Source organism: Martes martes (genome assembly GCF_963455335.1).
Source record: "Martes martes genome assembly, chromosome: 2".
Taxonomy (NCBI): Eukaryota; Metazoa; Chordata; class Mammalia; order Carnivora; family Mustelidae; genus Martes; species Martes martes.
The window spans coordinates 193,140,322-193,167,604 of NC_137889.1; the positions used below are offsets into that span (position 1 = coordinate 193,140,322).

General features: G+C 36.5%; 1 protein-coding gene across 1 annotated transcript in view; it reads right to left on the bottom strand.

The window, feature by feature from the left end:
• Positions 1-27,283, bottom strand: part of CENPC (centromere protein C) — a 96,294-nt gene that overhangs the window by 27,511 nt on the left and 41,500 nt on the right. Inside the window, exons 9-12 of the mRNA XM_080797041.1 lie at positions 22,258-22,449; positions 15,512-15,794; positions 7,586-7,729; positions 6,384-6,466 (exon numbers count right to left, since the gene is read on the bottom strand). Coding sequence (XP_080653167.1) covers positions 6,384-6,466; positions 7,586-7,729; positions 15,512-15,794; positions 22,258-22,449 — 702 coding nt within the window. The remainder of the gene's footprint in view (positions 1-6,383; positions 6,467-7,585; positions 7,730-15,511; positions 15,795-22,257; positions 22,450-27,283) is intronic.

Sequence of the window (27,283 nt, forward strand, 5' to 3'; positions counted from 1 at the left end):
CTCATTGACGTTGGCTATAGCAACATTTTTCTAGATATGTCTCCACAGGCAAGGGAAACAAAAGCAAAAATAAACTATTAGGACTACATCAAAATAAAAAACTTTTTCATAGCAAAGGAAACCAACAACAAAGTGAAAAGGCAACCTACTGAATGGGAGAAGATTATTTTCAAATGATATATGCATATATTTTTTTAAAGATTTTACTTATTTATTTGATAGAGAGAGAGATCTCAAGTAGTCAGAGAGGCAGGCAAAGAGACGGGGGAAGCAGGTTCCCTGCTGAGCAGAGATTCCCAATGCAGGACCCTGAGATCATGACCTGAGCTGAAGGCAGAGGCTTAACCCACTGAGTCACCCAAGCACCCGCAAATGATATATTCAATGATGGGTTAATATTCAAAATACGTAAAAAACTTAATGCAACACCAAAAAATCAAATAATCTGATTTAAAAACGAGTAGAGGACCTGAATAGACATTTTTTCCAGAGATGATATCCAGATGGGTGAAGCTCAACATCACTCATCATCAGGGAAATGCAAATCAAAACCACAATGATCTACCACCTTGTATCTGGCAGAATGGCTAGAATCAAAAAGGTAAGAAACATGCTGGCAAGGATGTGAAGAAAAATGAAACTTCATGCATGTTGGTAGAAATGTAAACTGGTGCAGCCACTGTGGAAAACAGCATGGAAGTTACTCAAAAAATTAAAAATAGAATTATCATATGATCCAGTAATTCCACTACTCGATGTTTACCCAAAGAAAACAAAAACACTAATTTAAAAAGGTATGTTGCACCCTTATGTTTACTGCAGCATTATTTGTAATAGTCAAGATATAGAAACAACCCAAGTGTCCATCCATAGATGAATGGATAAAGATGATGTGGTATGTATACAAACCCCCCCCACACACACACACACGTATACAAACCACACAAACACACACAGTGGAATAGTACTCAGGCATAAAAACTGACATCTTGCCATTTGCAACTACACGGATAGAGAATATAATGCTAAGTGAAACAAGTCAGTCAGAGAAAGACAAATACCGTATGATCTCACTCATGTGGATTTTTTTTTTTTTAAAGACTATATTTACTGATTTAAGAGAAAGAGGGAGACCACGAGAGAGAGAAAGAGCATGAGCAGGGGGGAGAAGCAGAGGGAGAGGGAGAAGGATACTTCCCACTGAGTAGGGAGCCCGAGGTGGGACTCGATCCCAGGACCCTGGGATCATGACCTGAGCCAAAGGCAGACACTTAACCAACTGAGCCACCCAGACACCCCACTCACATGTGGAATTTAAGAAACAAAACAAATGAACAAAGAAAACAATAAACAAACGAAGAAAAAAACAGACTCTTAAATACAGAGAACATACTGGCGGTTGCCAGAGGAAAGGTGGATGAGGGATGAGTGACACAGATAAAGGAGTTTACGACTATATTTATAATGAGCACTAAATAAAGTATAAAAATGCTAAATCATTATACTTTATACCTAAAACTAATGTAACACTGTATGTTAATCATACTTCAATAAAGAACACATTTTTTAAGGGGCACGTAGGTGACTCAGTCAATTGAGTGTTTGTCTTTTGATCTCAGCTCAGGTCTTGACCTTGGGGTGTTGAGTTCAGGCCCCATGTTGGGCTCCATGTTGGGTGTGGAGCCTACATTAAAAAAAAATTTTTTTTAAAGGCTAATGACAAGAAATGTGTATGAACATATACGTAGTGGAGGCAGGGAGGGACATGGAACAAATGTGGTAAAATACTGACAACTATGGAATCTGGGTGAAGCAGATATGGGAATTCAGAATGTTTAAAATTAATAATTTCTAAAAGTTAATATTTTAATAAATTTAGTAATTTCCAAAAAATTATTTTTAAAAAACAGCAATGAAGGTAACTCCTGCATTTCAAACATTAAAGAATCCTAATAAGCATGGAGATAGAAGAAAACAGGTTCCCTACAAAGAAAACAAGAAATAAGTCTGCCTTTAAATTTCTACTCCTAAGCATTAGCTATTGCGAGACAAAAGGTCAATAGCCAGCTAGTTTAAAGGAAAAAGGATTATGACTCAAAGATCATTTTTACTATTCAACTAGTTGTACAAAAAAAAAAAAAAATCCTGAGTTCTTGCTGTTATATGTGAGAATGTCTACCAACTTACAAGGAAGTAACAAGGCTATCTGTTCTGACAGTAAGTATAAATGTGTCAAACATTTATTAAAGGAAAAAATACTGACAGAAAGTTAAAAATAAAAATTCAATCATGTACTGTTTCTAAACCACTTTGTTTTAGATCTGTAAGAAAGGTTAAGTAAAAAGATAAATAAAAATGTAAAAAAGAACAATGAACCAAAAGAAAATAGGGGTCATAATATTAATATTAGACAAAACAGACTACAAGGTAAAAGCACTGTTACAAGATCAAGAAGATAAATTTGGGGGCGCCTGGGTGGCTCGGCGGGTTAAGCCTCTGCCTTCGGCTCGGGTTATGATCTCGGGTCGTGATCCTGGGGTCCTGGGATCAAGCCCCATATCCAGCTCTCTGCTCAGCAGGGAGCTTGCTTCCCTCTCTCTCTCTGCCTGCCTCCTTCCTACTTATGATCCCTCTTTTTCTCTGTCAAATAAAAAATAAAATCTTTAAAAAAAAAAAAAAGAAGATAAATTTGACCAAAGCAGGTACATTCCATATAAAGGCTTACATGCTTAGTAACAGCACTGAAATGTACAGAGCAAACACTGCAGAAAATATAAGGAGAAAAAGGCAGACTACTGTGGAAACACTTTACTTCAACTCTGGCCGTCTTCAGCAGGTTTCACAAATCACACACAAGGATATAAAGGATCAAATTAGTATCTAATGTAATATGTTCAGTTCTAATATCCTGTTCTTTTCCCCCCAAATCTGCTCAAATATCCTGTTCTTTTCCCCCCAAATCTGCTCCTTCCCTAACAGTTTTCAAATCAAGTAATGACAACATAATTCTTTCAGGTGCTCAAGCCTAAAGCCTTAAAGTTATCCCTGTTATCTCTTTCTTACATCCCACATCCCATCCATCAGGAAATGCTGTTGATTTTAGCTTCAAAACTATTCAAAATCCTACTACTGTTGTCCACCTTCCACTGCTACCACCCTAGTCTAAGCAAACTCTCAGTGGGATTATTAATGTCTCACCAACCAGTCTCCCTGCCTCCAACTTTAATACCAGCCCCCTCAAACTCACCAGCCCTTCCCTAACACAGCAGCCAGTCATTCTGATTATAGGTCCATCACGCCCCTCCTCTGCTCAAAACCCTCCAAGGTCTTATCAACTCTCTCAGGAAAAGCTTTTGCAAAAATCCTTAAAATAGCCTTTAACATCCTATGTGATCTTGCATTTTTGTTATCTCTGTGACATCATCTCCTAATACTTACTCCTCTCTTCCTTTGCTCTACCCAGTCTCCTTAGTGTTTCCTGCCATCAGACTCACTATCGTATCAAAACTGTCCTTGTTCTTCCCTCGACTTGAGGTATTTCCTCATACAGCTACATGATTCGATTCCTCGTCTTTTTCGTATTTTCCTCAGATGATCACATCCTCAGTAATGCCTTTTCTGCCCATCTACCTAAGCATGTAACCACCATTTCCCACCACAAAATCCCTGCTTTATTATTCTACTCTCAATCCAGCAAATCCTAAATTTTGCTATCATTTTTTATTGTCTTCTATGCTGGTCCCCCAGAAAGTAGGCTTCCAGGTGGACAGAAGTTTTTGTCACTTTTGTTCACTACCACATCTGTAGCCTCTAGAGGGATACATAGTAAATATTCCATAATATTCTATAAATATTTAAGAGTTCTGGGGCACCTGGGTGTAAGCATTTGCCTTCGGCTCAGGTCATGATCTCAGGGTTCTGGGATCAAGTCCTGTGTCGGGCTCCCTGCTCAACAGGGAATCTGTTTCTCCCTCTTCCTCTCAAATGCCCACTCACTTTCTTTCTAGTAAATAAAAATCTTTAAAAATTAAAAAAGTTTGAGTTCCATAAATATTCAAAATATATTCAAAAATATATACATGCACTTATATCAATAAAATAAGTGGATATATATTTCTATATCCATACATGTACACAAAAGAATAGTATTCTTTTTCAAGCACCCATAGGAGAGCCCATGAATTTTATATGTTCTAAGCATACTACAGATTATAAAGAAAACCTTAATAAATTCAAAAAATAAATAATACAAGCCAAAATTCCCTAGAACAATGAAATGAAATTATAAATTGTTAACAAAGAACAAAACAGTTCAGAATAACAGCCAACATAATAATGTTTTAACATAAACCAGATATTAAACTAAACAAGAAAGCTAAGGGATCAGAAATGATATTCCAATTTTACAGATAAGTATGCTGACGGTAAGAGCAATGAAATTTTTTACTCAAAATAACATAGTAAATAATTGGTAGAGTTCGACTCTACCAAGGGACTCTGGGGGCCTCAAGCTGTTGATTAATATATCCTTAAAAAACTCCTGGGTCAAAGAAAAATCACTGTAATTTAGGGTATACTACAGTAAGAATACAACATTTGGGGTGACCTGGGTGGCTCAGTTGGTTTAGTATCTAACTCTTGATTTCAGCTTAGGCCATGAACTCAGGGTTGTGGGACCGAGACCTATGTCAGGCTCTGCACTCAACAGGGAGTCTGCCGGAGATTCTCTCTCCCTATGCCCCTCCTCCTGACTTTCCCCCGCTTGTGCTCTTTCTTTCCCTCTTTCTAAAATAAAAGAATAAATCTTTAAAAGAGAAAAAAGAACACAATATTTAAAAAGCTGTAAAATTGGGGCACCTGGGTGGTTCAGTAAGTTGAGAGTCTCGATTTTGGCTCAAGTACTGATCTCAGGGTCATGAGATCAAGCCCCAGGTGGGGCTCCACACTCAGCACAGAATCTGGTTCAGATTCTCTCTCTCCCTCTTGCTCTGCCCCAACCCTGCTCACACTACAAATAAATAAATAAAATCTTTTTAAATATTTTAAAAACAAATAAATAAAAAGCTATAAAATTAAGCCAAAACTGTAGTCAGGAAAATTCACTGTTTTGTCAAATACAAAATTTTTTATCATATAAAAATAGAAAAATAATAAGAAAGCATTCAACTTAGAGGAGAAAAATAATAAAATAATTCTCAACACAGAGAGAAAAAAAACAATTTAAAAGGGGGCACATGGCTGGTTTGGTTGATAGAGCCTGCACTCTTGTTATCAGCATTGCAGGTTCAAGCCCCAACTAAGTATAGAGATCCCTTAAAAATAGAATCTTTAAAAAAACAAATTCCACGTTCCTAGCATTTCAAGAGATACAAATCAAAAGGAAAAAGAGGGGTGTTGGATGGCTCAGTCAGCTGAGTGTCCAACTCTTGATTTTGGCTCAGAACATGATCTCAGGGGTGTGAGATGAGCTCTGAGCTCAGCAAGGAGTCTGCTTAAGATTCCCTCCCTTTCCCCCGGCCACCCCACCCCACCATGGCCAGCCCTGCTCATGGGCACACCTGTGTGTGCTCTCTTTCTCTCAAAAAAGAAAAAAAAAAAAGAGAGAGAGAGAGAGAGAAATTCCAATTTTAAAAAATAAAAAAAAATAAAAGGAAAATGAATTAGTGAATTAGGAAACAAAAAATAGTATAACAGATTAAATTCCAAGCACATTCTTTAGCAGCATAAAAATTACAAAATTATTAAGAGGTATTTTAAAAACTGTACTGTATAAAGTTTCAAATATATTTAAAACAGAAAAAACAATATAATGAAACTGATATACCCATCATACAGCTACAGTATATGTGGCTAATCTTTCTTCATTTATACCCTTAATAGCTTAACATATTTATTTTTTTTTTAAAGATTTATTTATTTCAGAGAGAGAGAAAGAGAGAGAGAAACTGCAAGGTGGGCAGAAAGAAAGGGAGAGAAAGTCACAAGCAGACTCTACACTGAGCATGAGCCCAACGCTGGGCCCTATCTTACAACACTAAGATCATGACCTGAGCTGAAATCAAGAATCGGGCACCCAACCAACTGTGACACCCAGACACATCTTAACATTTTTCAATACTCAAGTAGATATTTTAAGTGTTAACTATTTCTTTATGTTCTACCTCAGAGAAAGGACTGTCACTCTGTCATTCTTTCTCTCTTCCTCCCTCTATCACACAGGTAGGTGTAAGATCTTACAAATCTCTAAATATACTAAGGCTCTTAAGAGTAAGTACTCAAAACACACTTGCCACTGGCAACAATTTATATAAAACATAGCACACCCTACTCTGCATGCATAATGCCATAAATATCAAGACAACAAACAATAAATAATAACCTACTTGACGTTTCCTGAACTTCCTTGTCATCCACATCAGAATTATTCTTTCCAGGTGTTAAATAATTCTTGAGCCTGAAAGGTCCACTTTAAGATAAAAAAGTAAACCATCAAATTTGTGCTTTTATAATACATATATCTAATTTTCTACCCTAATGGTCATTTTTCTCCCCAAAACTGCCAAAGGTTTCCTTCTTATAAAATTAAGAGTGATGTTATAGATCACCAAAAGTATATTTACATGCCAAATAAAACAAAGAATCTAAAATTTAATCCTATAACTGTCAAACAGGACAAATACTGAATTTTATAACCTTTTAAACTTCATGAATTAATTCTAAATTTTAATTTCAACTCAAGTAACATCCCTTGATAAATCAAATTATAAAAAATTTTAGAAATAAATCAGCTTTTCTTAATCAAAAAATATAGTCAGAAACAAGCGGAATTTAAGATATAGTCCAGAAATTGCTCAGAGATAATTCAGCTTATTCCAGTTCTAGATTCCTTTCCTTCCATTGTGAACCCAGGATAGGCCTAGTAGTCATAACCCACCAAATAGTAAAGAAATCTTAGCCATCCCTTAAAAGTCCTGAGAATCTGTTATAATTTACCATTCCTTCATTTTAAAAAGGGTTATATGATTTCAGATATTGTAAGAGTAGGTTAACTTGGTTTGTTCACTGAGTGTACCTGTTTTAAACACATACCCACAAATTCTTAAATACTCCTCTTTTCAAGAGAGAGAGCCTAATCCCCCATTCCTTGAATGTGGTCTGGACTTAATGACTTGTTTCCAACAAACAGAATGAAGTAGAAGTGACAGTATGCAACTTCAGAGAGGCAATTTTAACCTCCATCATAGTCACCCTTTCTCTTGGATTACTTGCTTTGTAAAAAGCCAGCTGTCATGTTGAACAGCCTTATGGAGAGGACCATACAACAAGGACACATACAGCTAACAGCCATGGGAGCAAACTACCTTATAAGTAGATCCTCCAGTCACAGTCAAGCCATCAAAGGACTACAGACCACCTCATTAGAACCCCTGAGTAAGAACTAGCCAGCTAACCCAGACTTCTTGGCCACAGAAATTATGAAACCACAGATGTTTCCAAGCCACTGTTAAAGTTTGGGGTAATTGGTTACACAGCAATGAGTGACTAATATAATATAAATCCAATTATCCTTAGAACACATGCATACCTTCCTTCCAAAACTGAAGTCTTGGGGTCTCTAGAATCCAAGTTAGATACTGCTGGTGTCTTGTGTGTAAATCCCTTGATCTGAGACTCCAGATGAACATTTCGTTCACTCATATTATCTTGATCCTTTGTACTTCTTGTACCTCTGTGAAAATGTAAAGTATAAAATTGCTTTCATTTCTCCATAAAATATTTCTTTCAGGAATAATACAAAATGAGTAGACAATATAATACTGGCTGTAACAAATATTAGATAACCCTGTTTAGGCTCTAGGACTTACAACTAGCCTAGGAAAAAAATTTGATTCTAGAAACTACTAAGAAAAATTCTGAAATGGTACAGACCTGGCCCAAGATAGAGGTTATGACAAGGGGACACAAGGAGACATCACCTACAAGCAGCATATGATGTATATTACACATTTAATCAATCATTTTTTTTTTGAAAATCCACAAGAAACTGAAATTGCTTTCTTTGACACCCCTAGACAGCCTATTGAGGTACAGTAGGGTGCTCAGAGGGAATCAGGCTCATCTCTTTAACAGCTAACAGCTAATTAGTTTATCTCCAATGCATGCAAATAGGATATACTATTTCCAGACTGTATAATGTTTTTCTTCTCTCATATTCCTCTTCTAACTCCTATATTTTAATTTGTTTCTTGACTCAATCTATCAACCTACTCTTATCATATGTGAGAAAATAATTTGCATGCAACATGACTAAAGAACATGCAGACTTTGGTTTGGTGCTATAATCACAATCTAAAGAAATAAAAGGAATTATAAGAGAATACTATGAACAATTATGTCAACAAATTAGATAACCTAGATGAAATGGATAAATTCCTAAAGACACACAAATTACCAAAACTGATTCAAGAAGGAATAATCTCAAAAGACCTGTAACAAGAGAATAAATCAGTGATCAAAAAACTACCCAGAAAGAAAAGTCCAGGCCCAAATGGTTTCCCTGCTAAATTCTACCTAGCATTCAAAGAATACAAATCCTTCGCAGACTCTTTCAAAAAACAGAAGAGAACTTCTCAACCCACTTTATAAAGCCAGGAATATCCTGATTCCAAAACTAGACAAAGACATCACAAGAAAACTACACACCAAAAAACTCAACAACATATTAGCAAAAGAAATCTAACAATGTATAAATAGAATCATACATACATCATGACCAAATGGGATTTATACCAGAGATGCAATTTGGTCTACCATCCAAAAACCAATTAAATAATACATCAGATCAATAACAAACAAACAAGAGCATTTAACAAAATCCAACACATTTTTGTGATAAAAATGCTCAACAAACTAGGATTAGAAGGGAACTGCCTCAACCTCATAAGGGTATATATGAAAAGCCTACACCTAGCAATATACTAAATGGTAAAAGACTAGATGTTTTCATCCTAAAATTTAGGAACCAGACAAGGAAGTCTGCTGTTGCCACTTCTATTAAACACTGTACTAAAGATTTTAGCAAGGGCAATTAGGCAACAGAAGACAAATAAAAAATAGAATGGAAAGGAAGGGTAAAACTATCTCTATTCACAAATGACTCAGAAAATCCTATGAAATATGCTAAAAAGCTATCAAAACTAATAAATGACTTCAGCAAGGTCGCAGAATACAAGATCAAATACAAAAACCAATTTTATTTCTATGCACTTGCAATCAACACCCAAAAATAAAATTTAAAAATCAATTCTATTCACAATAGCATCAAAACAAATAAAATGCTTAAGAATGAATTAAACAAAAGAAGTGTGAAACTCTCGCTCTGAAAACATTGTTGTAATAAGTTAAAGATCTCAATAGATGGAACAACATCCCATGTTCATGGATCAATAGATTTATTGTTAAAACAGCAATATCCGCCAAACTGATATACAGATTCAATGCAATCCCTATCAGAATCAGATGTCATTGTAGAAATTGACATGCTGATTCTAAAATTTATATGGAATTGCAAGGAACCCAGAATAGTCAAAATAATCCTGAAAAGGAAGAATAAAAAGAATACAAAGATCTCAAACCTTCTAACAATGGTAATCATGACAATACAGTAATGGATCAAGAACTGATATACAGATCAAGAGAAAAAAAGTTGAGACTCTAGAAAGAAACTCATATATGTATGGTGAACTGATTTCCAATAATGGTTCAATGGGGGAAAAATAGTCTTTTTAATAAATATTCATGGGACAATCGGATAGTCATTTGGAAAGGCTTACTTCACAGAATATACAAAAATTAACTCAAAATGGATGAAAGACCTAAATGTAAAAGAGTTAAAACTATAAAACTCTTAGAAGAAAAGACAGGGACAAATCTTCATGAACTTGGATTCTTAGATATGACATCAAAAGTATAAGCAATAAAAAGATAAAATAAACAGAACTGGACTTTATCAAAATTTTAAGTTTTTGTGCTTCAAAGGACACCAGTAAGAAGCAAAAAGCCAACCCAGAGAATAGGAGAAAATACCCCTTATTTGACAGGAACTTATAACAAAATATTAAGAGCTCTAACAACACAATTAAGAAAAAAAAAGACAACCCAACTAAAAACAGACTGAATAGATATTTTTCTAAGGATATACAAATGGCCAATAAACACAAGAAAAGATGCTCAACATCATCAGTGGGAATTGCAAATGAAGACCACAATAAGATACGACTTTCATACCACCCAGGATGGCTAGCTAGCATCAAAGTCAGATAATAACAACTTTGGCAAGGATGTAGAGATACTGAACTTTTATACACTGCTCAAAGAAATGTAAAATGGTGCAGATGCTTTGAAAAACAGGTCTTGCAGTTCCTCAAACAATTTAAATACAGAGTCACCATATGGCTCAGCAATACCACTCCTGAGTGTATGTCCAAGAGAAATGAAAACATAAGTCCACATAGAAACCTGTACACAAATGTTCATACCAACATTATTCAAAAGACCCAAAAGGTAGAAACCACCCAAAATGTCCATCAATGAATGAAGATAAATGAAACATGGTATAACCATAAAATACTATTTAGTCATAAAAAGTAATGTAATACTACTAATACATGCTACAACATGAATAAAACTTGAAAATATCCAAACAGGAGGAACTTGGGTGGCCTAGTCAGTTAAGCGTCTGACTCTTGATCTCAGCTCAGGCCTTCATCTCAAGGTCATGAATTTAAACCCCGGGGGGGGGGGGGGTGGCGGGAGGGAGAGAAAATATCCAAACAGAAAGAAGCCAGTACAAAAAAAATTCATATACTACAGGATTTTAGTCAGGTGAAAAATCCAAAACATAAAATCTATACCAACAAAAAGTATATTAGTGGTTCCTTAGAGCAGTGGGAGATGGAATACGGAAATCCTAACTAAAGGGTACTGGCTTCTTTGTGAAGTGCTGAAAATGCTCTACAATTGATTATATTGATGGTTTGCACCTATCTGTGAATATACTATAAAACCACTGAATTGTACACATTTCATGAGTGAATTGTATGGTAAGTACCCTTCATAAACCTGCTTAAAAAGAAATCTACTGTAATTAGCTTCTGTTCTATTTGGCTTACAGAAATAATAGAGAAATTAAGTGATTACATAAATTTGAATGGAAGAATCTTAGTGGAAATTGCTTACACTCTAAGTGCTCTAGCTCTTAAAGTTTGTTTATTTTGTTCCCAAAAGGTTTTAACAGGGAAAAAGGAAGTCAGCTTGTAGTTTAATTAATGCTTATGGTCATAAAAAAGAAAAATTATCACTTTTAAACAAGTTAAAAGTTTCATTATCTGTTAAATATATGCAGAGAGGAGAAGTAACTCAAGTAACATTTCAAATCAGGAAGATGCCTTAAAAGTAAAAAATTTTAAAAAAGGAAGACTCCTTAGACCAATTAATTCATCGATTTTGGCTTAAATACTATTATCCATCTCATACCTGATTTCATTGTGTGCGTGTGTTTTGTGTGTGTGTACATGTGTGCATGCGTGTGTCACATATTCTAGAATTGAAAGGTTTAAATTTATTTTCTCCAAAAAAACATATAGTTTTAATTACTAAAATTCCTCTACTGATTTTTATATGATGATAATAACATCTTTGAACACCATAAAATATAAAATTATGTGCCCAACTAATTTAAACAATAATAATGGTAAGTAATATAATTAGGGTCTTTTTTTAAGATTTATTTACTTATTTTAGAGAGAGAGCACAAACAGAGGGAAGGAAGAGGGAGAGAATCTCGAGCAGACTCCCCACCAAGGGGGAGCCCGTCATATGGGGCTCAATTTCACATCCCATGAGATCATGACCTGAGCTGAAATCACTAGCGGGACATTCAACCAACTGAGCCACCCAGGCTCCCCAGTAATGTCTTTTTTTAAAAAGTAATTTTTTTTTTTTTTAAGATTTTGTTTATTGAGAGAAAAAGAGAGAGAGAATGCACATGAGTAGGGAGAGGGGCAGAGGGAGAGAGAGAATCTCAAGCAGACTCCCCAGTGAGCAGAGAGCCCAATGCAGAGTTGGACCCCACAACCCCGAGATCATTACCTAAGCCCCAATCAACAAGTCAGAGGATCAACCAACTGAGCCACCCAGGCGCCCTGGAATTAATTCTTACAGAGCCATAAATTGTAATAATACAATGTATTAGCTTAAATTGTGTTTTCAAAACCTTTACTTAACTTTAAGACTTTAGATTAGTATTAAATTATGTTAATAATTAATCTTTGGATACATGGACAATTCCTAAGATTAAAAAAAAAAAAACTGGTTTCTAAACATAGTTTTAATTTACCCGTCTCACACATTTTAATACCATCAGTTAAATAGACTAAAAATGAGCCAATACCTTCAGATGCTAATATGTAACTCATGTTAGCCACTATGAAAACAATGTTAAAAGGTTTATGTAATATGTACTTGGGACACAGCAATAGCTATATAGTTCTTGATTACCTACTTTCATAGCCCTAATGTCCAAAGGAAACAAAAGCTGAGTGCTTAAAGGCTGAAAATACTTGAGACTACACTAAATAAAACAATTACAGAAAAACACAAATATATATACAAAGTAATGAGTATGTTTTTTATATCAAATCAATTCTTAAAATTTATAAAGAAGGTAAAATCAATACAAATTATATACTATCTGGAGAGCCTGGGTACTCAATCAGTTAAGCATCAGCTCAGGTCAGGATCTCAGGGTCCTGGGATCAAGTCTTGCATTGGACTCCCTGCTCAGTGCAGAGTCTGCTTCTCCCTCTCCCTGTGACCCCTCCCCCTTGCTCATGCTCTCGCTTGCTGGCTCTCTCTCTCTCAAATGAATTAAAAAAAAAATAAAAAAGAACTCTCACACCTTGTTATGTGGTTATAAATCAGCCCAACCAATTTGGAGAGTGATGCAGCAGTATTTAGGCAAGTTAAACATGTACATACCCTAAAATTCAGCAATCCTACTTCTTGTATATGTAATATTACAAGAAATCTCTTATACATATGCACAAGGAAACATGTCTAAAAATGCCCATTCAAAAATCGTTTTTCAACATGCCTGCACGGCTCAGTAGGTTAAGTATCTGCCTTTGGCTTGGGTCATAACCAGGGTCCTGGAATCAAGTACTGCATTGGGCTCCCTGCTCAGCGGGGAGTCTACTTCTCCCTCTACCCCTCCCCACCACTCATGCTTGCTCTCTCTCTCACTCTCTCAAAATAAAATCTTTTTAAAAAATTGTTTTTCACAGTGAAAAATTATCAAGAGACTAAAAACACTGTACAACTGAAAATATAATACTATGTTAATTATATTAGAAGAAAAGGAAGGGAAACATCTCGAAATAAATAAAAGTTATTATCATTTAAAAAAATAACATCAAAACTGGAAACTACACAAATGCTCACCCTTTACTGGATGGATAAAAAGTGGTATATTGTTTGCAATAAAAAGGAATGAAGTACTAAAAAAGAGAGAGTAACTGAGTATTTTTATATAACCATATAAGGTGTTAACTATAAATTCAACCAGCCACTTTTTTTTTATATACGTACTGAGAGCTAAGAATGGTTTGTGTATTTTTCAAAGGTTACATCCTAAATGATTATTTAACAAGAGTCATATCTGGTTCCATTTTGCCTTTTGGCCAGCAAAGTCTAAAATATTTACTATCTGGTCCTTTAAGAAAAATTTACCAACCTCCACTCTTTTATAAAGGAATAAAAATAAATCACTTATCAACATGAATATTCTCAAAAATGAGCTGTGGGGAAAAAAGCAAGTCACAGAAGGATGTGTATACTAATAAAACCATTTTTATAAACTTTTAAAACCATACCACATGCTGTTCGTATATACATGCACACACAGAAAAAGTATAAAAATATCCATGAGAATGGTAACTACCAAATTCAGTATATAGGCTACCGCTAACAAGGGAGAAGAACGGGCTCAGCAAACGTACACATGGTCAATAGTCACTATAATATTTTATTTCTTAAGTGAGATCATGGGGGAATCAGGTGTTACTTTTTTTTTTTTAAAACCTGAAATATTTTGTAAACCTGGAAAGTAGTGTGGAACTGCTGTAAAGGAGTTAAAGAGAATGTGTATGGGATTTTTTTTTCTGTACTACAATGACATACACTACTACATTTTAGGGTACTATATTTCCATACATCCCTAACACCTTGCAGTTTCTCACATATATGTATTATTTCTTGAGTAAATGAAAGAATAAATACTACATCAATAAGCAAAAATATGCAAGAACAACACTTAACTCACTAGGTTGTTAGGATTCATGAAAATTCACTGAAAGCTCCCAGTAAATACTTGGCACATAATAAGCACTCAAAGTATGTTAACTATTACCACCTTAGGGAGAGAAGTATTAAGATGTATTCCTAATTATTGAAATCACATTAACCTCACTTAAAAGGAAGCGAATCAAACTATACATTAAAAATGACTAAGAAGTGCCTGACTGGCTCAGTTGGTTAAGCTTCTGCTTTTGGCTCAGGTCATGATCCCAGGGTCCAGCAACTGAGGTCTGCCTTGGGCTTCCTGCTCAACAGGGAGCCTGCTCTTGCTTCTCTCTCTCCCTCTGCTCCTCTCCCCTGCTCATGTGCTGTCTCTGTCTCTTCTCTCTCAAATAAATAAATACAATCTTTTTTTAAAAAATGACTAAGATGGCTAATTATACTGAAATTAAAAAATAAAATATATTTTTTTAAATGACTAAAATGGGGTGCCTGGGTGGCTAAGTGGGTTGAGCCTCTGCCTTCAGCTCAGGTCATGATCTCAGGGTCCTGGGATAGAGCCCCACATTGGGCTCTCTGCTCAATGTGGAGCCTGCTTCCCCCCTCTCTCTCTGCCTGCCTCTCTGCCTACTTGTGATCTCTTTCCCTCTGTCAAACAAATAAATAAAATCTTTAAAATAAAAAAAATAAAATAAAATAAAATGACTAAAATGGTAAATTTTATGTTTTTATCACTTTTTTTAAAAAAAAGCAACTCTTAAGTGATGATAATAATACTTATCTTATTAAATACATCACTCACTACTGTGAAATTCATAAGCCTGATGATTCAGAGACCTGTACCCCTTGGGCAAATATTATATGTTAATTTTTAAAATATATATATATATATATATATATATATATATATATATCACTCACAACCCACATTCTATATATTATTCCCATTTTAATATGAGGAAACAAATTCAGATTACTACTTTGCCCTGGGGCATCCTCCAACTAACAGTTGAGTGTGGATTTACAACCAGGTTTGCAGACTGCAGAGCCCTTTATGCTAATACTGTTTCTGCATAAATGATTAAATGACACTGACCAACTATTAAATGCTGAACACCAAAAATAACTATATTGTATACCTAACTATATTGTATACCTAAGATTTTTCTTCTTAGCCAGGTCTTCCTTATCATTTTCCAATGACTTATTCTGGGAACAACTGGAAATTTCATCATGGTCAATAATTCTTCCAGAATCTTTAGCGTTTAAAAACTCCTGTGCTCTTGAGCTGCCCGAGGTAGTTCTCTTCTGCTCTTTAAATGGAATAGTTTTTTCCTCAATGTTCTTAGTTGATTGATTTGACTTTTCAGTAGGTTTTCGTCTACTGTTGTGACACACTGACAATTCATTTTTTCTTGGAGAACTGCTATAAACAAGACCTGAAGGATTCAATGATAACCTGAAGTTAGCATAATGTTTACCCGGATTATCCGGCTCACGGACAACATTATTTATTTACATGTAAATATACACACACACATACACATACACACACACAGGCCAATTTCACAGGCTATGTTTGTTTTCAAATTAAATTCATAAACTATGCAGCTTTTCAACCCCTTTAAATTTATCACAAGCTTCCAAAACCACCCTTTGTGTCTCTCCCCACTACTCCTTCGGCCATCCTTAAGATCCTATTATTTCCCAAGCTTCCAGCTTTAGCTTTTCTTTAGCTTTTCTTACCTCTGGGTACCAACTTTGAGGGACCCTTCTACTCTTAACTTTAATTACTATGTAGATGCTGGTATCATAATATTCACCTACCACTCTCCCCCAAATCTGACCCTTTGGATTTAGTTCCTATCTTAATGAAAAGTATAACTATTTACCCAAATACCCATATCAGAAATCTGAGTCATCCAAGACTCCTGTCCCTATCCACAACCAAATCCTCTAATCTTGTCATTTCTACATTCTTAATACCTCTCAAATCTACTTCTTTCAAGCTCTGGGGCCTATCACTGACCCTCATCATTTAACTGGATTATTAAAGCTCCTCTTGGTCTCCCTTTCTCTAGCTTTGCTGTTCTTCAATCCATTCTTCACACTGCTTCAAGAATCATCTTAGGAAAACACAAGTCGGATCATGATAACCTTGCTAAAATCTTTTAGTGATTATCTATAACTATTTTCAATAATTTATTTCTACACCTAGAGTATTTACTTCATTAATCAAAATTTTCAACATTCTCCTCCAAATAAACCAAAACCCAGCAATACTGAACTACCTGCTTGTCTCTAAAGCACTGGTTCTTAAAAGATTGGTCCTTAGACCAGAAGGATCAGCATCACTTCAGAATTTGTTTCAAATGCAAATTCTCAGGCTTTGCTTCAGGCAGACTAAATCAGAAGCTCTGAGTAGAGCCCAGTAATCTAAACAATTTTTTTTTAAAGATTTTATTTACTTATTTGACAGACAGAGATTACAAGTGGGGGGGGGGCAGGGGGAGGAAGTGGGCTCCCCGCTGAGCAGAGAGCCCAATGCAGGACTCAATCCCAAGACCCTGGGATCATGACCTGAGCCGAAGGCAGAGGCTTTAACCCACTGAGCCACCCAGGCGCCCCTGACAAAACAGTTTTTAAAAGGTTAAACTCTCAGCTCCAGATCTCTGTACATGCAACTCTACTAGAAACATTCCATCCTTCCTCCTCACCCCACCCAGGCACTCAGTTGATTCCTAATTCATCCTTCAGGAAACTTTCCCTAATTCCCATACCTAAATTAAGTAGCTCTCTCTCAACCCATTAAAAATATTTATCACCCATCTAACTGTTTACTTATCTTTCTCTTCCAGCAGACTGACAATTCTTTGAGACCAACATTGCTCTTTTATCTATCTTCATATTCTCAATAGCTAACACCAGGGCCGGGACCATGGTGAAGCAATTTTTTCCAGTCTACTGAGATATAACTGACATATAACATTGTGTAAGTTTAGGGTACATAATGTAATAATTTTATATATGTATATATTGCAAAATGAATACCAAAGACTAAACTTTAAAACTTTTCATCATTAAAAAAAAAAAAAAAAAATGGGGGCGCCTGGGTGGCTCAGTCATTAAGCATATGCCTTTGGCTCAGGTCCTGATCCCAGGGTCCTGGGATCCAGCCCCGCATCGAGCTCCCTGCTTTCCCTCTCCTAGTCTCCTTGTTTGTGTTCCCTCTCTCGCTGTGTCTCTCTGTGTCAAATAAATAAATAAAATCTTTTTAAAAAAAAATTTAACTAGGGTAGGTAATTTGAGAAGGTGCTCACTTTCAGAGAGTCATACAAGGACTAAACCTGGACTCACACAACTCTGAGACTAAGTGCCTCCTCAAATTTCTCATTCCATGTTACTTACTTGCCTCACTCTAGTACTGGCCCTAACACCATTCCTGCCTCACAGTGGGCACTGCATAAATGTTTCTCAATATACATGAAAAAGCAGTTAAGGCCAAACATCTACTATAAGCAGCATGGTTGCTTATTAGGGAAATAAACAACAAATCAACAGTGAGGAAATCTGGGTTCTACTGTTTTCCAGTTCTAGCAAAAAGGTCTATCACCTTAGGTTGCAAGTGATGCTGCTTTTTTGAGCCTCAGACTTTCTTTTTCTGGCAGATTGTGTTAACTGTGAGATCTATAGCATTCTTCCATTTTTGTGACTCCCTACTTGATCAGAAACTCAACATCGGTTTTAAAACTGCTACAGAAGTTTTTTGGTAAGTCTCAGAGTTCTAGAAAACTTATCCAGGCTTTGCAAGACTTTTATTCACCTGTATATTTATACACTCATCTGCTATAGTACAGTTTCAGGCACCTGGGGCAGAAAGGTGAGTTCCTCAGAGCAGTAACAGTAGTAGATAATATTTTATATAGTAACTACATGCCTGAGTCCTTTAATGAGGTAGAAGGATTTGTAATCATGTTACAGAACAAGAAACTGAACAAAATATCTTGCCCAAAGTGGAGAAATAATAATTTAAACTCAGATCTAAGTCCAAAATTCAAGGAAGACTGCAACAGAATATTTCTTTCTACTATCAATCAAGGATCCCAATGATTCAAAAATTCACAGTAAGGCCTCAGATGTAGTGCCATATTTGTTCTACTCGTACTTGTTGACCTAAATACCACAAAGTCAATAGTATCCCTATATGTAAATGTTATCTTATCATCTACCATCTTTTCACGATTAACCACCTTTAAAAGATCAAAAATGTTCCAAAACAATGAATGTTTCATATTGTACAGAAAAAAGCTGGCATAGCAGACCTAAGAATGTTATCCTTAGAAAGACCTGTTTGCAAAGTTAGTCCTTGGTTAGCATTTGGGAACTTTAATTTCGGAGGGTTCCCATCATTTCCTAACTGATAAATGTGGGTTAGTGTGCCTAAACTGCTTTGAAAGAAATATGATTTATGTCAAATACTTTCTTTCCTTCAGGGAGTCTGGAATTTTAGTACTTGCTAGGTAGGAGGTGCCTAGGTAATCATCTCAGTAAAAATCTTGGGTACTAAATCTCTAATGAGCTTCCCTAGTAGATAACATTTCATACACCTATCGTAAGTATTCATTGCCAAAAGAACTAAGTGCCTCTGGTATGAATCCTTTGAGAGAGGACGCCTTCAGACTTTGCCCATGTACTTTTTCTCTGATTTTGCTTTGTATCCTCTTGCTGTAAAGAAACTTCAGACTTCCATTATTACTGATCTCACATCACTTTCACTCGATGGCCCTGCTTACTACTTCACTGAGAAAACAAAAAACTCAGAGTACATATTCATCTTCTCACCATCAATTCGACCAACCTTCTTCCATCTGTGTACTGCAAAACAGCCCCCTCCTTACCTATTCAAGGACTGTGATCCTATATTTATGCTCTAACTTTCTAGGAGGTTGGGGTTTTTGTTTGTTTTTTTCATTCGAGAGTCTTTTTTAAGTTTTTATTTAGTAGGGGCGCCTGGGTGGCTCAGTCAGTTAAGCATCTGCCTTCATCGCAGGTCATGATCCCAGAGTCCTGGGACAGAGCCCCAGATGGGGCTTCCTGCTCAGCAGGGAGCCTGCTTCTCCCTCTTCCCCTACCCCCTGCTTATGCTCTCTCTCACTCTCAAATAAATAAGTGGATTCTTTAAAAAAAAATCCAATTAGTTAATATACAATATATTAGTTTAAGTGTACAATATAGTGATTCAACACTTCCATACATCACCCAGTGCTCATCACGACAGGTGCACTCCTTAATCCCCATCACATATTTAACCTGTCTCTCTACCAACCTTCCTTCTGGTAACACTTTGTTCTCTATAATTAAGAGTCTGTTTCTTGGTTTGCCTATCTCTGTGTTTCCCCTTTGCTCATTTGTTTTGTTTAAATTCCATGTATGAGTGAAATCATATGGTATTTGTCTTTCCAACTGACATTATTTCACCTAGCATAATGCACTCTAGTTCCATCCATGTCACTGCAGGTGACAAGATTTCACTCTTTTTTATGGCTGAGTAATATTCTGTTGTGTATACATATACCACATATTCTTTATCCATTCATCCATTGATGGAGACTTGGGCTGTTTCCATAACTTGGCTACTGTAGATAATGCTGCTATAAACATCAGGGTGCATGTATCCCTCTGAATTAGTATTTCTATACTGGGTAAATATCTATTAGTAGAATTGCTGGATCACAGCTATTTTTAACTTTTTGAGGAACCTCCATACTGTTTTCCATACTGGCTGCACCAGTTTGCATTCCCACCAATAGTACAAGAGGGTTCTTCTTTCTCCACATTCTATGATGTTATTTTAAATGAGCAGATAAACCAATATAACATCTTGTAGATCTCACACACACACGCACCCACACACACACACACACACACACACACCCCTACCCTTGACCCATCTTTATGCTCCCTTATCTTTCTATCTTTCCTTCCTCACCTCCTACTCTTGAAACCACTTCAATCAGGCTTTTGATCTGATCATTTCACAGAAACCATTTCTATCAAAGTGACCTACAATCTCCATGTAGCCAACATTATATTGTCAGTTCTTAACTCTCATCTACCTCAAGCCATCAGCAGTATTTTAAACGAGCTCATCACTCAATCCTTAAAATGCTTTCATTACTTTGCTTTCTTAACCCTAAGTTCTCTTCATTTTCTTTAACCTTACTAAATGTTCCTGTTTAGTTTCTTTTGGTGGATCTTCCTTCCCATCCTGACTCCTAGCATTGGAGTCTCCCAGTTCTCAAACCTGAGCTTTCTTTCTTCTCTAGGTTTAGTCTATCACTAGGTGATTTCAGGTAGTCCTAAAGTTTTAAATATCATCCATATACTGATAAGTCCCTACTTATATGTCCTCCCAAATCTTTCCCCCTAACTTTAAACTCATTAAGTAGGTACTTCCTCAATGTACCTACTTTGATATCTAATTAATTTCTTACAACCTGAAATCTTGACATCCTTCCCAAACCTGCTTCTTTCATACTTCTTCCTCATCTCAGTATAGTAGAGCTCCCTTATTCTATTTGTTCAGTAAAAAAAAAAAAAAAATCTGAGTCATCCTAGACTCCTGGTTCTCTCTAACTCCAATCTGTTAATACCAAATCCAACCACTTTTCTTCTCTTCCCTCCAACAATCTCTTAACTAGGGTCCATGCCCTAGTTTCCTCTCTACCTAGCAGCAAAAATAATTCTTTTAGGTGCGCCTGGGTGGCTCAATTGGTTGAGCATCTGCCTTTGGCTCAGGTTATGATCCCGAGCCTCAGGATCTAGCCCCTGCATCAGGCTCCCTGCTCAGTGCAGAGTCTGCTTCTCCCTTTGACCCTCATCCCATTAGCGGTCTCTCTCACTCTCTCTCAATGAATAAATAAAATCTTTTTAAAAAGTGTCTCAATATTTAAAAAAAGAAGAATTCTTTTCAAAGAGGACTCAATCAAGTCACTTTGACTTGATTAAAATCTTGCTTAAAATATTTCAGTAGTCTTGGGGCACCTGGGTGGCTCAGTGGTTTAGGCCTCTGCCTTCGGCTCAGGTCATGATCCCAGCGTCCTGGGATCGAGCCCCGCATCAGGCTCTCTGCTCAGCGGGGAGCCTGCTTCCTCCCTTCTCTCTCTGCCTGCCTCTCTGCCTACTTGTGATCTGTCTGTCAAATAAGTAAATTAAAAAAAAAAAAAAATCTTAAAAAAAAAAAAAATTTCAGTAGTCTTCCAATACACTTCATCTAAACTGTCTATCACAGCCTCCCTCTCTGACTTGATCTCTCCTGGCTTACTCATCTTTAGCCAGACTGGCCTTCCTGAATTCCTCAAACAGCCAAGTATGCTCCATTAGCACCTTTACAAATACATTCAAATAACATTCCCTTGGTCTGAAATGTTACACACCATGTTATCTGTATGGTTCCCCTCTTCATTTTTCTGAGATATGTGCTCTGAAAAATCAAAATGGACTCTTATTACTACCTTTTATAAAAACACTATTCTATCTTCTTATCCACGCCTACTTCTGCCATCTACTTCCCATCTCTATCTTTTATCTGCTTTATTTTTCTTTAGTGCCTATCACTGCATGACTTATACACTTATATTGCTGGTCTTCCTCCACTCAAATGTAAGTCCCATGAGAGCAGGGGTTTGTTTTTCCAGTTATATGCCCTATATCTAGACTATAGTGTATAATAGAGCCCAATATCTTCACACTTAACTGATTTGATATTTCTATTAACAACCCAATTTAACTTTGTCCTCATTAGATTTTCTGTGGAAAATGGGAGCATAAATCAAACATAAAGCCTCTTACAGAATGACTTTTTGGAGCTCTCAATGAACATCATTTAAATAAAATACTTACTCTGTTCGGACTTTACCACCCACCAATTAGATGGACGCCTGGAAATTCTTCGACTTCTTGTAATAGTTGAAGTCACTTCGTCAGGTACAAGTTTATTCTTCTTGGACCCACTGGGAAAATGCTTCTTTTTATATTCCTTATCTTTTTTCTGATTCTCTGTATAAGGAACACTGGTGCTATTTTTCCTGTTTCCTAAATTAAAGAAAACCATAAAAAACAATTTACAATCTATGGAACCAAAGAGTTTTCAGAAAATCACGATAGGTTAAAAAAAACTCTCAATTATGTCTTAAATTTATTCTGTGGGTTTCTTTCATCTTTTTTTTTAAGCCAAATGTTCTCAGTACGATCTGTTTCTGTCAGTTAAATGTAAACTTTTCACATTGCTTGATACCATACAATTCTGAGCCAAAAAAATGAGTAAAAAAAAATGAGGAAAAATACATGGCTTCTTCAAACTACTTACCCATGTCCCAAGTTAAAAGAAAAAAAAAAAAAGTAACTATTTCTTTTCTGTTATGAATTAAGTCATTATTTTGTCAATTTAATTTTTGAAGGAGGAGATTTTAAAGTGAGGTTTCAATATGTAGGAAAAACATTATTTTTGTAAATAGAATTTAAAAAGAGAAAAGAGAATGAAAAGAAACAATGAATATGGCAAGCAATACATAGCTGATGAAAAGGTTCGGTGTCAGCAGTAACCTCATTTCACTACCACAACAAATAGGTAAGAAAAGAATCTAACAGAAGGGTGAAATCAATTGTAGTTTTGTTTTTTGTGGCTGACAACCAGAAAAATCAGAGAAATACACAATATTTCAATACAAATATTACAGTTAAAAAGGGCACATTCACCAAAATGGAAAATTTCTTTTTCTCAGAAATAGGTTTAAAATATTAGGTGTGAGTAAACAGAATGGAAAATTTTCTTGATCATCAAATAAATCAAGAAGCCGTCATTTATTAAGTAACTGAGACAAAGATTTCTGGTCCAAAGAAGGAATTGCACTCATATCAAGTAGGAAATACTCATGGACTAAATAAACTACGTAACAGTATATAAGACCAATTGAGCAGGTATTATATGTAATCACATAACTATACAGAACTCTTTAAAAAGATGAAAGGAGAACATAATATAGGTTGAAATCTGAAAATACAGGAAATACAAGCCCAGTCTTTCACTAAGAAGGTAAATTTGGGGAAATAATTCAGATGGAGATGATATCTAAAGCAAAAGAATAATTTTCTCAAGGTATGATTATAAAAGAAGAGCAAAGAGTAAACTATTAAACTTGGGGAATACAGAAAGAATCACCAAAATTTATAGATTAAATGAGGAAAAGTAATCAGTAAAGACAAAGAAGGAAATTAAAAAAAAAAAAATAGGGAGAGGGGCGCCTGGGTGGCTCAGTGGGTTAAAGCCTCTGCCTTAGACTTGGGTCATGATCCCAGGGTCCTGGGATCGAGCCCCACATCAGGCTCTCCGCTCAGCGGAGAGCCTGCTTCCTCCTCTCTGTCTCTGCCTGCCTCTCTGCCTACTTGTGATCTCTGTCTGTCAAATAAATAAATAAAATCTATAAAAAAAAAATAGGGAGAATCAGAATACTATAGCATCAGAAATTAGATAGTGTTTAATTGGGCTATAATGAAAACTACATCTTGTCATCTTTACTATATGTAGCATATAACATTGTGTTTGGCACATATGCTTGAAATAAGAATTCAGGGTGAAGCCAATGTTACAGCAGGCACTGAAACTGGCAGAAGTACTTCCAGCATGAGCTATTTTAGACAGGATCCAAGTTCTGATACGCCAACTACACTTCACAGATCATCTATACCAGCATCACCTAGGAGAGACTATTTAGAAATACAGAACCTTGAGGTGCCTAGGTGCTTCAGTTGGTTAAACATTCCAACTCTCAAGTTCGGCTTAGGTCATGATCTCAGGATCATGAGCTCAAACCCAGCGTCAGGCCCGTCCTCAGCGGGGTGTCTCCTTGTCCCTCCCCCCCCCACCCCCGCTTCCTCTATTTCTCTCTTTCAAATAATCTTAAAAAAAAAAAAAAAGAATGAAAAAATGACAGAATCTTGGGTCCCATCTGAGATCTACTAAGCCAGTTTATGAATCAAAATGTTAAGAAAATCCTCAGGGAATTCAAATGCATATGCAAGTTTGAAAAGCACTGTTCTGCTGTTTTAGCCATTCTCCCAGTTAAATGTGATTGAGAAGTAGAGAAATAGAAAACGAGCCAAATTATGTCAAAATCCCTCATAGCAGTATAACTCTCTGAGTCCAGTTTGACAATAAGTTACAGGATTTGGCAACTCTGAATTTGAGACAAAGAGGATGATTTATGCTTATAAAAGAAGTAAAAGAAAAATATTAGCCTTAATGATCTGAACCAGGCACAAAAAAAATTGATGAAAAAGGAAAGAATATACTTTACCAATACTGGGCTTAATACGAGAATCAACCAATATGCTAGAAGTGATAAGAATGGGAGATATTAGAAGAGCCACAACAGATAGCAAAATCTTGACAGTAAAGGACATATATGAGGGAATGGATATAGAAAATAATAAAGGGTCAGTTTACAAAACACTAAAGCAAAGACAGAGAACTTTCAACATGATTGCCACTGATGAGTGGGTTTAAGGAATCACCTGTAAAACTGCAAGAATGCTCACCAGTGAGCAGCATTTTCAGGCTCCTATATGTCCACCCTTGTATCTCTTCTCCAACTCCTTTTCCTCTATTTCCCCCTTTTTCTTTCCTCTTATCAAAAGTATCCTTAGGAACTGTTTTGTTTTTTTTAAATAAAGATTTTATTTATTTATTTGAGAGCGAGAACAGGGGGATCAGCAGAGATAGATGGAAAAGCAGGCTCCCCACTGAGCAAGGAGCTCAATGTGGCACTCAATCCCAGGACCCCAGGTCCATGACTTGAGCCGAAGGCAGGCGCTTAACTGACTGAGCCACCCAGATGCCCCCTCTTTTAGAAAGTGTTCTAACAGGGGCACCTGGGTGGCTCAGTGGGTTAAAGCCTCTGCCTTCAGCTCAGGTCATGATCCCAGGATCCTGGGATCGAGCCCCGCATCGGGCTTTCTGCTCAGCAGGGAGCCTGCTTCCTCCTCTCTCTGCCTGCCTCTCTGCCTGCTGTGATCTCTGTATGTCAAATAAATAAATAAAATCTTTAAAAAAGAAAAAGAAACTGTTCTAACAAATGAGAGGTGCTCATGATGACATAAATTGCCCATGTTCATGAATAAACTTAAAAAAAATCAGTGTGGGGGCGCCTGGGTGGCTCAGTGGGTTGAGCCTCTGCCTTCGGCTCAGGTCATGATCCCAGAGTCCTGGGATCGAGCCCCACATCGGGCTCTCTGCTCAGCGAGGAGCCTGCTTCCCCTCCTTCTTTCTCTGCCTGCCTCTCTGCCTACTTGTGATCTCTGCCTGCCAAATAAATAAATAAAAATATTTAAAAAAAAAAATCAGTGTGAACAATGATTTAGGGAAAAAGAATCTGAGGAAGAAAACGCTACCATGAAAGACTCATTCAGACAGCAACCTAGAAATCATACAAATTCAAAAACAAACCAATTAATTATTCTAGAAACTAATTCCAGATCAGGGAAGATCAGAAACTGAATGACAAACAACTCAGAAAACTAATAAACGAGAACACATGCAGAAGATATGAGCAGATGGTAATGTGAAGAGAGCTGACTTAGAACTGAGGGGACATACTGTCCAAAGTAGGGCAATGGCCAGAAAAAGAGGTGACTTAGAAGTGATACATTTCTAGGGTGCCTGGGTGGCTCAGTGGGTTAAAGCCTCTGCCTTTGGCTCAGGTCATGATCCCAGGGTCCTGGGATCGAGCCCCGCATCGGGCTCTCTGCTCAGCAGGCAGCCTGCTTCCCTTCTCTCTCTGCCTGCCTCTCTGCCTACTTGTGATCTCTCTCTGTCAAATAAATAAATAAAATCTTTATTAAAAAAAAAAAGAAGCGATACATTTCTATTACTGTGGGAAATTTGCATATTTACATGTAAAGGAGTATCATTCTGAAGGTGGGACATCTTTTTTTTTTTTTTTTTTTAGATTTTATTTATTTATTTGACAGAGAGAGAGATCACAAGTAGGCAGAGAAGCAGGCAGAGAGAAGGGGGAAGCAGGCTCCCTGCTGAGCAGAGAGCCCGATGCAGGGCTCGATCCCAGGACCCTGGGATCATGACCTAAGCTGAAGGCAGAGGCTTAACCCACTGAGCCACCCAGGCGACCCAAGGTGGGACATCTTTTAATAAGCAGCAAAATTATTCACCCAAAACCCAGTAATACTTCTGTCATTAATAATAATGTATTCCAATGACCCACAGAGATAACTGCTAAGGCTAAGATCTAAGGGATACTTTAGGAATAGAACAGATATAGTTGCTGTTCTCATGGAACTTTCAGTCTAACTGCCAGAAGGAAAGATGGAAATTTAGCAAGTAATTATATGTTTGATAAAACAAAAAGGATGCTATTGGAGCATATATAGGAACATACTGGGATAGGGAGTAATAATCAAGTAAAATTATATTTAAACTGAGTACAAAGCTTGGTAGAGGACAGAGAACATTTAGGAAAAATTTTCTAAGCAAAAGTTACAGCACTTTAAAAGGCCCACAGTTGAGACAGTAGTCTATTCATGAACTGGAAGAAATTCATTATAAAGTAACCCAGGAGATGAACCTGGAGAGTAGAGAGAAGACAGAGGGCATGTGCATAAACTGCTAAAATAATCTAAGAAACAAATGACTCTAAGTTGGCTAAGGAGAACAGCAAGAGGAAAGGAGAGAAGTAAAAGATATGAAAGTCAAACTTTATACAGGTTGCTGAAGGAAAGAGGAATCAAAGATGATCTAGGTTTCTTTCCTGAGCTACTAAATTTATTATGGCCCCATTTATAAAGACAGGAAAACTAAAGAAGGAGCAAGTTTGGAAGAATTTATTAGTTTCTAAATCATCTAGTTTGAGAAGCC